The 14,000-nt window shown below is 45.7% G+C and overlaps 1 protein-coding gene across 1 annotated transcript in view; it reads left to right on the top strand.

The window, feature by feature from the left end:
- LOC127579547 (protein jagged-2-like) overlaps positions 1-14,000 on the top strand; it is a 216,593-nt gene that overhangs the window by 142,313 nt on the left and 60,280 nt on the right. Inside the window, 2 exon segments of the mRNA XM_052032445.1 lie at positions 7,080-7,210; positions 9,695-9,814. Of these exon segments, the coding sequence (XP_051888405.1) occupies positions 7,080-7,210; positions 9,695-9,814 (251 nt within the window).

Below are 14,000 nucleotides of genomic sequence, written 5' to 3'. Positions count from 1 at the left end.
GGAACCTAATTTGGTTTAAATAAATTCATTTGCAGGGTGTGAGTGTTGCTGACACTTATTGCCCATCCCTGATTGCCCTCAAAGGTGCTGGTGAGCTGTTAACATAGAAAACCTACAGCACAATACAGGCCCTTCGGCCCACAAAGCTGTGCCGAACATGTCCCTATCTTAGAAATTACTAGGCTTACCCATAGCCCTCTATTTTTCTAAGCTCCATGTACCTGTCCAAAGGTTTCTTAAAAGACCCTATCGTATCTGCCTCCACCACCGTTGCCGGCAGCCCATTCCACGCACTCACCACTCTGAGTAAAAAACTTACCCCTGACATCTCCTCTGTACCTACTCCCCAGCACCTTAAACCTGTGTCCTCTTGTGGCAACCATTTCAGCCCTGGGAAAAAGCCTCTGACTATCCAAACGATCAATTCCTCTCATCATCTTATACACCTCTATCAGGTCCCCCCTCATCCTCCGTCGCTCCAAGGAGAAAAGGCCGAGTTCCCTCAACCTGCTTTCATAAGGCATGGTCCCCAATCCAGGCAGCATCCTTGTAAATCCAGTCTGCAACATTTCTATGGCTTCCACATCCACATATGTTGTCTTGAACTGCCCTGGTGCTTGAGGTGAAGGTGCTCTCACGGTGCTGCTTGGTAAGTAATAGTGAAATTAAGACCCAGTGACAATAACAGGACAGTAGAATATTTCTGGGTTAGGATGACAGAATTTGCAAGCATACATGCCTGGGTAACAGAGATCACCCAGGGATTAGCCACTGTGTGCTAATCCAAGTACTGAAGGTTAGTGTGTAAACCCACTGGCCCAGTTTATGTTAGCTGCATGAAGTATCCGCCTCCAACATTAAACTTGGTCTTGCTGTCCGTACTAGCTTGTAATGCAACAGTTCCAAAGCGATTTCCTTTCCATGGTGTGGCCAGTGAAACATTCCTGCCTGTGAAGAGAGTGCCAGACAAAATTGGAATGAATCACGCTTCCACATGGGAAGTGGATTCTTTCCGTTCTAAACCTGCTGATGTCAGGTGCAGCAAGACATCCTGCCCAAGGGAAACTGAATCACTCCAAGTGAATCACATCCAGTTGTCCCTCTAAATGTCCCAGATCATTTTCAGAGGAGGGGACGCTCTCAAGGGCTATTTGAGCTTATTAATCCTGCAGTTGGAGGGGAATTAAAACTGGAATAAGCCTTGAGTCTTGAGCTTGAGACCCTTTTAACATTTTACTGCTACCTCTGTTTTGGGGTAATGAGTGCTTGGGGGGGGGGTAGAATTGGCTGGAGGGGGTGGTGCTCCCATGTGCCTGCTCTTCTGGTAGAGAATGACTTGTGGAGGTGTCTTGGCAAGTTGCCACAGTACAGACTGCAGCCACCGTGTGCTGATACTGTAGCTGTAGCTCAGACGAATTCATCCACTGGCCAAGGTACTTGCAACAGCCTGGTAATTCTGGAAGGTTATCGCATTCATCCTGCACAAAGGGCATGGGGAAACACTGATCGCACCATAAATCATCTGCTTGAGGTCGCTCGTGCTCTGGGTACTGGTCCCATTGCCAGATGGCTCCTGGAGACAGCATCATGTTTAGAAACCCAATCCCTTGCACATCCAATGTTTTTGCACTGTTCTGTGTTCTGCTGATGGATTAAATTGCTGGATGCATGATTAAATAAACTGTGGGACAAAGAATGGTGAGCTCTACCTGGTCTTCTGAGGAGCTCCCAGTCCAAGTCGGGTGTCATGGGAAAATTGTTCACCTCTTACATGTTTAGTTGGTCTGAACTTGGGGATATCGTTTCCTATTCTATGGATCCCACTGTGACTTGGAGGGTTAAAGCTTGCATAAATTTGCCTTGTGCTCCTTTTGTATATGTAAGGTTGAAAAGCAATCTGATCGAGTTGTTTGTAGTATTCCAGGTTTGATGGGGTAAGTTGGTTTATTATTGTCACATGTACCGAGGTGCAGTGGAAAAACGTTGTTTTGCATACCATCCATACAGATCATTGCACTACAACAGTGCATTGAGGTACGAGGGACTTCAAATTTAGATTTAAAAGAGTAGAACGATTATAATACAAGTAATGAGTGGATCTGCCTAGAGCAGCTTGCAACTAGTCACCATGCTCCAGCTCCATCTTGTTAAGATGGAGCAAACCCCTCTCTGTGTACACAGTGGTTTTAAATAATCACAATCTAAACTTGCGACTGTGTCCCTTAGTTTGAGACTCTCCACTGGTGAAAGCATCTGTGTCGACTTGGTCATGTCCCATGAAGATGTTTCAATAAGATCATTCCTCATTCTTCTAATCGCCAAACGATGTAGATCTAATGCTGACAATTCCTTCCCTCCCCAATGAATGCTGCTCAACCCACTGAGTTGCTCCAGCAGATTATTTGTTAATGCTTTTAGCTGTTTTTGATAAGACAACACCCGCATCCCAGCAATTTGCCAAGTGAGTCTCTTCTAGGGTGCCTCCAATAGGGGTCCAAACCTGTGCGCAGTAGTGGCTGCTAATTATGCTGTTCCCCACAAATGAAAGCATTCCTTCTGTTTCTGCTCTGTTGAAGTACAGTGTACAGCTGTGATGCAGTGGTAGAATTAGATTGCAAATAATCCAAAGGCCTGGACTAACAATCCAGAATCCAGGGTTCGAATCCCACCCCAGGACAAGTGGAACTTTAAATCCAATTAATAATCTAGAGTTTGGTTATCATACTGGATTATCAGTAAAAACCTATCTGGTTCACTAATATCTTCAGTAATCAATAATGTCTGATGTCTTCAGCCAGTCTGGCCTGCATGTGACTCTAGACCCACCCCAACAATCAGCTGGAGGAACTCAGCGGGTCAAACCGCATCTGTGGGAGGAGAGGAATTGTCAACATTTCAGGTCGAACCCCTGCGTCAGGAGTTTGAGTTCCTCCAGCAGTTTGATTGTTGCTCCGGATTCCAGCATCTGCAGTCTCTGTGTCTCCAGGCCCACCCCATCTGGTTGACTGAGGTGATCAGCAAGGCACCCAGTGTGGGTGGCTCACCACCACTTTTGTAGGGCAATAGTGGTGAGACAGGTTATGGAAAAATTAATTCTATTTTCTTAAAAAAAAAGCACCTAGCCTAAATTTAAAGACAGGTTGGGAATGTGTTTATCAAGGATTGAGTTTAGAGGGGTGCAGAGGGTATTTACCAGGATGCTGCCTGGATTGGAGAGCATGTCTTGTGAGAATAGGTTGAGCGAGCTGGGGCTTTTCTCTTTGGAGAGAAGGAGGATGAGAGATGACTTGATAGAGATGCACAAGAGGCATAGGTCAAGTGGACAGTCAGAGACTTTTTCCCAGGGTGAAAATGGCTAACACGAGGGGGCATAATTTTAAGGTGATTAGAGGAAGATATAAGGGGGATGTCAGAGGTAAGTTTTTTTTTACACAGAGAGTGGTGGGTGTGTGGAACGCACTGCTGGCAGAGATGGTGGAGGCAGATATGTTAGGGACATTTAAGAGACTCTTAGATAGGCAAATTAATGATAGAAAAAATGGAGAGCTATATGAGCGGGAAGGGTTAGATGGATCTTAGAGCAGGATAAAATGTCGGCACAACATCATGGGCCCAGGGCCTGTACTGTGCTGTAGTACTTGCAACCCAGAAACAAACCTGTTGGCCCACATAATCTGTGCTGTGTTCATGCTCCCCAAAAGCCTCCAGCTTGCCCTGTCAGCAAACCTTAATCCTTTCTTCCCTCACCCTTTAAATCCTACCCTTAAATCCTTCCCTGCTGTTCCCCCTCAACCACTCCCAGTGAGAGTGTGGTCCACGTTCTCTCCATTCTCTGAGTGAAGACGTTTCTCCTGAATGCCCAATTGGATTTATTACTGGCTATTACTTTGTACATGCGGCACCTACTCTTCTTGATTGAGCAACATCCCTTCATAACTGTAAAAGATCTCTGTTGGGTCACTCCTCTCTCTTCACCTGGAACATCTGTGAAACGTTTCCGAGTGAATAGGCTCACAGCAATGGACAGACTTGGTGCTAAAAGAAATGGCTTCTAACAAGGGTGAGAGTTTCTGAGCTGTATTGCTGGACTATAAGATGAAATGGAGCATAAACTCTGGCATGGACCATGAGGGCTAAATGGCCTGTTTCTGAGTAGTGTGTGCAGTTATAGTTTCACCTTGTACCTTTCCATATCCCTGGGCAGGCAGCTCCTGACCTCAGGCGCTGGCCTTAGTCTGTTACTTGAAGTAACCTGACAATTGATACAAGAAGACTGTCATTTTCTCACCACCCACTCCCTACTTTCTCCAAACACTCTCTGGAAGAAATAATACAGTCCACTACAACGCTCAGTCAAGTCCCAGGAACCTGTTCCAATTGCTTATCTCTCTGCCTGTTAGATCAAGGTTTGGTCAGCTGTCCTAATAATCCCTTGAGTGGTCAGTGTTTTAGCTCTGTTTACGCACCTGTGAAGCAACTTGGGTTGTTTTCCTGTGTTAAAGGGTGCTGTATAAATGGAAGTGGTGTTGTGATGGTAATTCACCACCTGAAACTACAACCTTCTAAATACTGGGAAGCTGACAGTGATGTCAGGCTTGGTCCATGATGTTTCAACAGGGTGAGTTGGAAATGTATCGTCCACTCCACGAACTGCACATCTGCTTGCACTCAATTGTGAAGTGTGTGTGGGATATCTCTTCTCCACCCAGTGTTGGTTAACAATTGATTCCAGTATCAAATAGAGACTGTTCAACTTGAGCCTGACTCTGTAGTGACTCCATATCGGGAATACAATGACTCTGATCTCTGCAAGGTGTCTTAAAATAGCTTATCACCAGAATGGCGGTGAGAGACAGCTGTGACTTCAGTCATTTGCCAACAATAAAAATAGTTCCCTGCTGCCCTACAACAATAGCTGAAGTAACCTTTCACCAGATAAACCCCCTGCTCCTGACTCTGGCAAGGCAGTATCTGTGTGTGTAATCTGGACAGCCTCTTTGCACTTTGGGAGTCATTCAGCTTCTAGTGGTGGACAGTTAATATGATATGCATCTAATTCCACTCCTCCTGCATATTCCTGTAATCGTACCAGCTTCTGTTGTGTGTCTGCTTCTATCTCCTTTTTGGGCAGTGTAGTCTAGATTGTCATAAGATGTTTTAAGTAGATGTTGTTTCTTTTGCCCATATTTTAAATCAATGGTACTGAGTCTGAGGTTTGCTAAAAATTCCTCACTTTTGAACAACACTTTAAGCTTCCCTGCTGAAATGGTGTAATTCTGGGCTCTCCCATCTCTCTCCCAGGAGAGAGAGGTATTGTTCTGATATTGTCTTATCTGTATGACCTTCACGCTGTCCTGTGGACAGGCATTAGCAGCCTGCTTGTGGCAACACAGAAAATGCATGTCAGTTTTCAAAGGGATGAAGAACATAAGAAAAGAGTAGGAGTTGGCCATGTGGCCCCTTAGCTGCCCTCGCCATTCAACATGGTCGTCGTTGATCTGTCCCAGGCTGCCTCTTCTGTGTTGGAAGGTTCTGAAGATGAGCCAGAAAGGTTTTCAATACAGTGAGGTCAAATGGTTATAACTTCCCCCAAACCCTTTAAAACTAAAACAAACTGGGTCTACATGAAGGGTCTCGACCTGAATGTCGACTGTCCATTTCCCTTCTCCTCTCTATATTGGACATCTCTCCTCTCCACTCTCAGTCCGATTCAAGGTCTCGACCCGAAACATTGACAGTTTCTTTCCTCCCACAGATGCTGCCTGACCTGCTAAGTTCCCTCTAGCAAGGATTGTTTGTCCCCTTTGCTACCAGACCTGCTGAGTTCCTCCAGCATTTTCTTTTTTGCTCCAGGTTCCAGCATCTGCAGTCACTTGCCTCCAAAACAAAACGTCTGTATTTGTTTCCACTGCTGAATTGGAAATGTCCAAGCATGTACCAATTAAAAGTGCCCATGTTCTATTGCAGCATCGTAAGCCCAGCAAACTGCGTGCCCAGCAACTTTCCACAAATTGATTTGTGTTCAACAGTGACTGCACTTTAAACAGTTAAGTGCATTATATTTGAAAAACAGAAAAGGTCCTCGAGGGTCAAAGTCAACCGGGTTATTGGTCACTTGCACATTGTTTGTGAGAGTTTGCTGTACCTAAGTTGTTTTGCATCCTGTATCCCAAAGAAAATCTGAACAAGCACTTGAATCACCAAGGCAACAGTAGGCTACAGACTAAGTGCTGGTCAATGGGTAGTTAATGGTGGGGCAAAGGGTTTTTCTTCTTTGTGGTGTGTGTCTCTGTGAAATCCAAGTCTTTTCACATTTCTTTGAATTCATTCTGGTCGAACTGATTGCAGCCGTGTGCCAACCAGGAACCCAGTGAATGCTGCCGCAGGGCCTTGGCCTTTGCTTGTGTCTTGGTCCTATAAAAGTTCTGGAGCCCTGCAGGTAGTGCCAGGGGCACATCTCAGTGGGTAGACTGGGCTTCAGTTGAATTTTTCATTTGAAAAATAACACTGTCAACATTACAGTACTCCCACAGTGCTCCATTGAGCATTCGGTCATAGAGTCATACAGCAGGAGAACAGGCCATTGCCAACCACAATGCCCATATCTCTCTAAGCCTTTCCCATCCATGTACCTGTCCAACTGTCTTTTAAGTGTTATTAACGTACCTGCCTCAGACACAGTATTTAAAGTAAAATTCTTCTGATGGGTCTAAGACTGCTGCCACTGATCCATTAGTGATCACTCTGAATGTTATAGCTCAAAGATACCTAGTATTGGTTATTATTGTCACATGTACCAAGGTACAATGAAAAATGTCTTGCATACTGTTCATACAGATAATTTCATAGTACATCGAGGTAGTACAGGGTAAAAACAATAACAGAATACAGAGTAAAGTGTCACAGCTACAGGGAAGTGCAGTGCAGGTAGACAATAAGGTGCAAGTTCATAACAAGGTAGATTGTGAGGTTAAGAGTCCATCTCATCGTATAAGATGAGATGCCTGGAGGTTCCTTTGTATCTAAAGTATTAACATTACTTCAACCCCCCCCCCCCCCCCCCCCACCCCCCTTTTCAGGTGTCTGTACGGATGGCAGGGACAGTTCTGCGATGAGTGTGTCCCATACCCGGGCTGTGTCCATGGAACGTGTGTGGAGCCATGGAAGTGTAACTGTGAAACCAACTGGGGTGGCCTACTCTGCAACAAAGGTACAAATGTAATCTCCTAAAGGAGTGTAGGAAAGTAATGCATGGGGAGGTGCAGGTTATACTGATGAACATTCCCACCAGGATACCACACTCCTCTGAATGCATACCTAGTGAAACGTGGAAAAATCTGTGTCTGCCTTTCTGACGGACTGAATATTAGGCAGTTACTAATAAATCTGGAGATACAGCTCTACCAGGGAGTGGTGAGAATGTGGACTCACTCCCACACGGACCGTTGGGATAAATGGTAAGGTTCTGGTTAAGAGGGATCAAATAACTCGACGGAGTAGAGGAATGGGTTGGACTGACTGATAGAGCTGCTGGACGATTTCAGGCAGAGATCATTTGGACCAAATTGTCCATTTTCTGTGTTGTAAATTTCAGTCCCGGCATTCTGAGACTATTTTGTTGAGATTTTCTCTTCATTGTTTCGCCTTGTTCCAGAGACCCTTTTGTACCGTCCAGCCACTCTGGCGTTCTGCAACCCAGTTTTCTTTGCTGCTTCCACTCCCGTTTGAGTAAAAGCCGTACCTCAACAGGAAGCCTGGCTGAAAATTTCACACGCCCACCATTACACCCCATTGAAATTGCAGGGTTGACTAGTTTCCTGCCTTTGAGGAGCTGCTGTAATGGCTAATTGAGTCACGCACATAATGGTTCCATTTAACGCTGCATTTTTTTTTGTGTATAGTTTTGAGGATGCATCCATCAAAATCCCAATTTTAATTGCAGCCCTTGGCTTATTTCCTCCTGCTCCCTGGCAGGAAGGTTGTGATTGTGCTGAAGAGATTTGCCAGGATGTTGCCCAGATTGGAGGGCTTTAGTTATGGGGAGAGATTGGACAGGCTGGGCTTGTTTTCCCTGGAACAAAGGAGGCTGAGGGGTGACCTGATAGAGGTGTGCAAGATTTCACTTTGGAAGGACAAACTCCAAGGCGGAGTACAAAGTTAATGGCAGGATTCTGGGTGGAGTGTGGAGGAGCAGAGGGATCTGGGGTTCTTATCCACAGATCCCTGAAAGTTGCCTCACAGGTGGATAGGGTAGTTAAGAAAGCTTATGGGATGTTCACATTCATAAATTGTGGGATCGAGTTTAAGAGCCGCGAGGTAATGATGCAGCTCTACAAAACTCTGGTTAGACCACACTTAGAGTACTGTGTCCATTACAGGAAGGATTTGGAAGCATTGGAAAGGGTGCAGAGGAGATTTACTAGGATGCTGCCTGGTTTGGAGAGTATGCATTATGAGGCGAGACTAAGGGAGCTAGGGCTTTACTCATTGGAGAGAAGGAGGATGAGAGGAGACATGATAGAGGTGTACAAAATTTTAAGAGGTTTAGATAGAATAGACAGCCAGTGCCTCTTTCCCAGGGCACCAATGCTCGTATTGCTTTAAAGTAATGGGTGAGTTCAAGGGAGATATCAGAGGGAGGTTTTTTACCCAGAGAGTGGTTGGGCTGCCTGGGGCAGTGGTGCAGGCAGGTACATTGGTCAAATTCAAGAGATTACTAGATAAGCATATGGAGGAATTTAAAATAGAGGGATATGTGGGAGGAAGGGGTTAGATAGTCTTAGGTGAGATTTAAAAGTCGGCACAACATTGTGGGCCAAAGGGCCTGTATTGTGCTGTACTGTTCTATGATTCTATGAAGACTATGAGAGGCCTGAATAGGGTAGAGAGTCACAATCTTTTTCCCATGGTTGGGCTATCAAAAACGAGATCATGGGTTTAAGGTGAGAGGAAGGAGTTTTAAAGAGGGTCTGAGGAGTAAGTTTTTTTCTTACACAGACAGTGGTTGATATCTGGAACACACTGCCAGAGGACGTGGGGGAATCAGATACAATCACTACATTTGAGAGGCATTTAGATAAACACATATAGGAAAGGCATAGAAGGGGCAGTTTTAATGTGGGCGAGTGGGTTCAGTATAGATGGGCAAACAGGTCGGCATAGACATAGTGGGCTGAAGGACCCGTTCCTGTGCTGTGCATCTCTTTGACTCCAAGCCCCACTGTCTCTGGACAGCCTGTCCCACACCTTTTGTGTGCAGCGCAGTCAAACGTAAACTGTCTCACTGTGTTTGAGCCTGGTTTCTAATTCCAGTTTATGTTCATGTTGTTAGTTTGTTCCCCCTCAGAATCTGGGAAACTTTGGGTTAACTTCCCCCGTACTTTCTCTCAAGCGACCACTACTACTTTGGAGTTCCATTGGGATATGCTGATTGCTTTAATAGTATCTTCAACGTTTAAGGGCAGCATTTGGTTTAAAAGCAACCCTATTTTAAGTCTTTGTGTGAATTGAACTATGCACCTGGCCAGTCAATGATTAATGAGTCTTGGTTGCCCTGGGACAATGACAAGTCATCACTTGTTCACAGACCTAGCTGAATGTCTGGTATCTCGGCCTCGGGGGGGGGGCTTTGGTGTGTGCATATGGCTTCTGTGCCTGACCCTTTAACTCAAACCAATTCCCTTCACTCCTGAAGACTTGAATTACTGTGGGACACACCATCCGTGCATCAATGGAGGGACCTGCATGAACACGGAACCCGATGAATACCAATGCGCCTGCCCTGAAGGATATTCTGGCAAGACCTGTGAGATTGGTAAGTGTGTAGCATACCATACCTATGAGACCCAATCGTGGCTACCTGATTTAGTAATGCAACTTATCCAGAGGCACAACCCTATTAGTTCTAACACCCAGTGGCTATTCTGTCTATTGGATCAAGATAGGTTAGGACTTTATTCCTTGGAGCGTAGAAGAATGAGGGGAGATTTGATAGCGGTTTACAAAATTATGTGGGGTACAGACAGAATAAATGCGAGTAGGCTCTTTCCAACTAGATTAGGAGAGATAAGTACGAGAGGACATGGCTTTGGGGTGAAAGGGGAAAGATTTAGGGGAACATTAGGGGGGGCCTCTTCACTCAGAGCGGTGGGAGTGTGGAACGAGCTGCCATCTGACGTGGTAAATGCAGGCTTATTTAAGTTTAAGAATAAACTGTATAGATACATGGATGGGAGAGGTCTGGAGGGTTATGGACTGGGTGCAGGTCAATGGGACTAGCGGAATAAAGTTTTGGCACAGACTAGAAGGGCCGAATGGCCTGTTTTCTGTGCTGTAGTGTTCTATGGAATTGAACCCGGATCGCTGGTGCTGTAATAGTATTTCATTGGAATGTCAGGCAGCAGATAGCAGGGAGGTTTAGTGGGAGGGCTCGAAATTTTGTGGTGATCCTCCTCTCTGCCCAACCTAGGGATGCAGGGTGACCAGTGGCTCTGACATCCACCATCATGAAGTGCTTTGAGAGGTTGGTTATGGCACACATCAACTCCAGCCTACCAGACAACCTGGACCCATTGCAATTCGCCTATCGGCGAAACAGGTCTACAGCGGATGCCATCTCCCTGGCCCTACACTCAGCTCTGGAGCATCTGGACAGTAAAGACACATACATTAGACTATTGTTTATTGACTACAGCTCTGCCTTCAATACAATAATTCCAAGCAAGCTTGTCACCAAACTCCGAGACCTGGGACTCAACACCTCCCTCTGTAACTGGATCCTTGACTTTCTAACAAACAGGCCGCAATCAGTGAGGATAGGCAGCAATACCTCCGGCACGATTATTCTCAACACTGGTGCCCCACAAGGCTGTGTCCTCAGCCCTCTACTCCCTATACACTCATGACTGTGTGGCCAGATTCTGCTCTAACTCCATCTACAAGTTTGCAGATGATACCACCGTTGTAGGTCGCATCTCAAACAGCGATGAGTCGGAGTACAGGAAGGAGATAGAGAGCTTAGTGGAATGGTGTCATGACAACAACCTTTCCCTCAATGTCAACAAAACAAAAGAGCTGGTCATTGACTTCGGGAAAAGGGGCAGTGTACATGCACCTGTCTACATCAATGGTGCTGAGGTCGAGAGGGTTGACAGCTTCAAGTTCCTGGGAGTGAACATCACCAACAGCCTGTCCTGGTCAAATCACGTAGATGCCACGGCCAAGAATGCTCACCAGTGCCTCTACTTCCTAGGAGGCTAAAGAAATTTGGTTTGTCCCCTTTGACTCTCACCAACTTTTACTGATGCACCATAGAAAGCATCCTATCTGGATGCATCACGGCTTGGTACGGCAACTGCTCTGCCCAGGACCGCAAGAAACTGCAGAGAGTTTTGGACACAGCCCAGCGCATCATGGACACCAGCCTCCCCTCCTTGGACTCTGTCTTTACCTTGTTGTCTTGGTGTAGCAGCCGGCATAATCAAAGACCCCACCCACCCGAGACATTCTCTCTTCTCTCCTCTTCCATCGGGTAGAAGATACAGGAGCCTGAGGGCATGTACCACCAGACTTAAGGACAGCTTCTACCCCACTATGATAAGACTATTGAACGGTTCCCTTATACAATGAGATGGACTATGACCTCACGATCTACCTTGTTGTGACCTTGCACCTTATTGCACTGCACTTTCTCTGTAGCTGTGACACTTTACTCTGTACTGTTACTGTTTTTACCTGTACTTTGTACATCAATGCACTTTGTACTAACTCAATGTAACTGCACTGTGTGAATAGTGGGAGTAAAGGAATGGGTCAAACTGACTGATAGAGGTGCTGGACGATTTCAGGCACAGATCATTTGGACCAAATTGTCCATTTTCTGTGTTGTAAATTTCAGTCCCGGCATCCTGAGACTATTTTGTTGAGATTTTCTCTTCATTGTTTCACCTTGCTCCAGAGACCCTTTTGTACCGTCCAGCCACTCTGGCGTTCTGCAACCCAGTTTTCTTTGCTGCTTCCACTCCCGTTTGAGTAAAAGCCGTACCTCAACAGGAAGCCTGGCTGAAAATTTCACACGCCCACCATTACACCCCATTGAAATTGCAGGGTTAGGGTTGTCAATTGGTTTGTAAGACAAGCTTTTCACTGTACCTCGGTACAAGTGACAATAATAAACCAATACCAAGACCAGTACTTGCAGGACACCCAGACCAGCCATTGGAAGGATGGATTCGATCACTGCAAATAGAGGGATTGTAACTGAGATCTTGCTAATCTAAATGCTTTGGTGTAGCACCAATGTCTTGCATTGATATAATTGTCCTGAGGAATTTCACAGAAGTGTTGCTGAAGGGAATTTGATATCAAGCCTCAGGAGGTCAGTGGCAAGTGACCAAAAGAGGTAGATTTTAAGGAGCTTCATAAAGGAGTAAAGAGACAGACAGGCAAAGGTATAGAAAGCAGACCTGAACTACAGGTACTTCACAGTTGAAGGCACAGGGACTATTGGATTTGTAATTAAATTCCAATTCTAATTCTATTAAATTCGGGGATGATCGAGGCCAGAACGCAACGAGTGTGATCTAAGGGAGTCGGATGGCTGGAGGAGAGGAGATGGGGATGTTGAGGGAAGGTTGGGCAGGGTTTATTCACCGAGTCAGGAGAGGAGAAACAACTCATTGTTTTCTTTGAATGCTGAAGGGTAAAGTTCAAGATCTTTTCACACTGAGGGCTGGTACACGGAAGCAAATGTAATGTTTAGAAGGGAATTGGTAAATCTTTGCGAAGACAATTCCAAGGAGTGAAGGATCATCTCCTTGGACAGTCCCTCAGAATTGAGGGCGGCTCGCTTCTACTCCAGTTCTGAGGTGGCTGATGAGGCCAATGTGGGGACCACACAACCTTGAGCCAGGAGGTACCGGGCAGGGTGGGCAGAAGGGTAATTTGTGAGGCCAGCCCATCACTTCTGTCTGCATGCAGTGAATTGACCTGACGTTCTAATTGCCATCCACAGAACCATAGAACACTACAGTGCAGAAAACAGGCCATTCGGCCCTTCTAGTCTGTGCCAAAACTTTATTCTGCTAGTCCCATTGACCTGCACCCAGTCCATAACCCTCCAGACCTCTCCCATCCATGTATCTATCCAATTTATTCTTAAAACTTAAGATTGAGCCCGCATTTACCATGTCAGACGGCAGCCCGTTCCACACTCCCACCACTCTCTGTGAAGAAGCTCCCCCTAATGTTCCCCCTAAACCTTTCCCCTTTCACCCGAAAGCCATGTCTTCTCGTACTTCTCTCTCCTAATCTAGGTGGACAGAGCCTACTTGCATTTATTCTGTCTATACCCCCCAAAATTTTGTAAACCTCTATCAAATCTCCCCTCATTCTTCTGCGCTCCAAGGAATAAAGTCCTAACCTGTTCAGTCTTTCCCTGTAACTCAGCTCCTGAAGACTCGGCAACATTATAGTAAATCTCCTCTGCACTCTTTCAATCTTACTGATATCTTTCCTATAGTTAGGTGACCAGAACTGCACACATCCTGGTATATTGGTTTATTATTGTCACATGTACTGAGGTACAGTGGAAAACTACTCTGCACACTGTCCATGCAGATCATTTCATTACACAGTGCAGTGAGGTAGTACAAGGTGCTACCTTGCAGAATAAAGTTACCGAGAAAGTGCAGTGGAGGCAGACAATAAAGTGCAAGGCCTTAAAGAGGTGGATTGTGAGGTCAAGAGTCCACCTTACATCCTTGAATCTTTGCCTCTGGACAAGAAACAGAGGATAACACTGACTCAGGCACGACAGAGCAGTGGCAACCTCCTGTGCTGTAGTTTCCCCTGGTAAATAGGCAGGCTTGTGTTTTGAATTTGCATTGCCCCCTTCAGCTCATATTTGGACCCAGATTTTTATTACGCTTGCAAAGGGTTTAAACCATTAAAACCTCTTTATTGAGAAGGCAGCTATAGTCGGTTTTGTTGGAAGTGGCCTC

Source organism: Pristis pectinata, chromosome 1 (genome assembly GCF_009764475.1).
Source record: "Pristis pectinata isolate sPriPec2 chromosome 1, sPriPec2.1.pri, whole genome shotgun sequence".
In the NCBI taxonomy this organism is placed as follows: domain Eukaryota; kingdom Metazoa; phylum Chordata; class Chondrichthyes; order Rhinopristiformes; family Pristidae; genus Pristis; species Pristis pectinata.
Note: the sequence above shows the minus strand (reverse complement) of the source record. Positions and strands in the feature narration are given on the sequence as shown.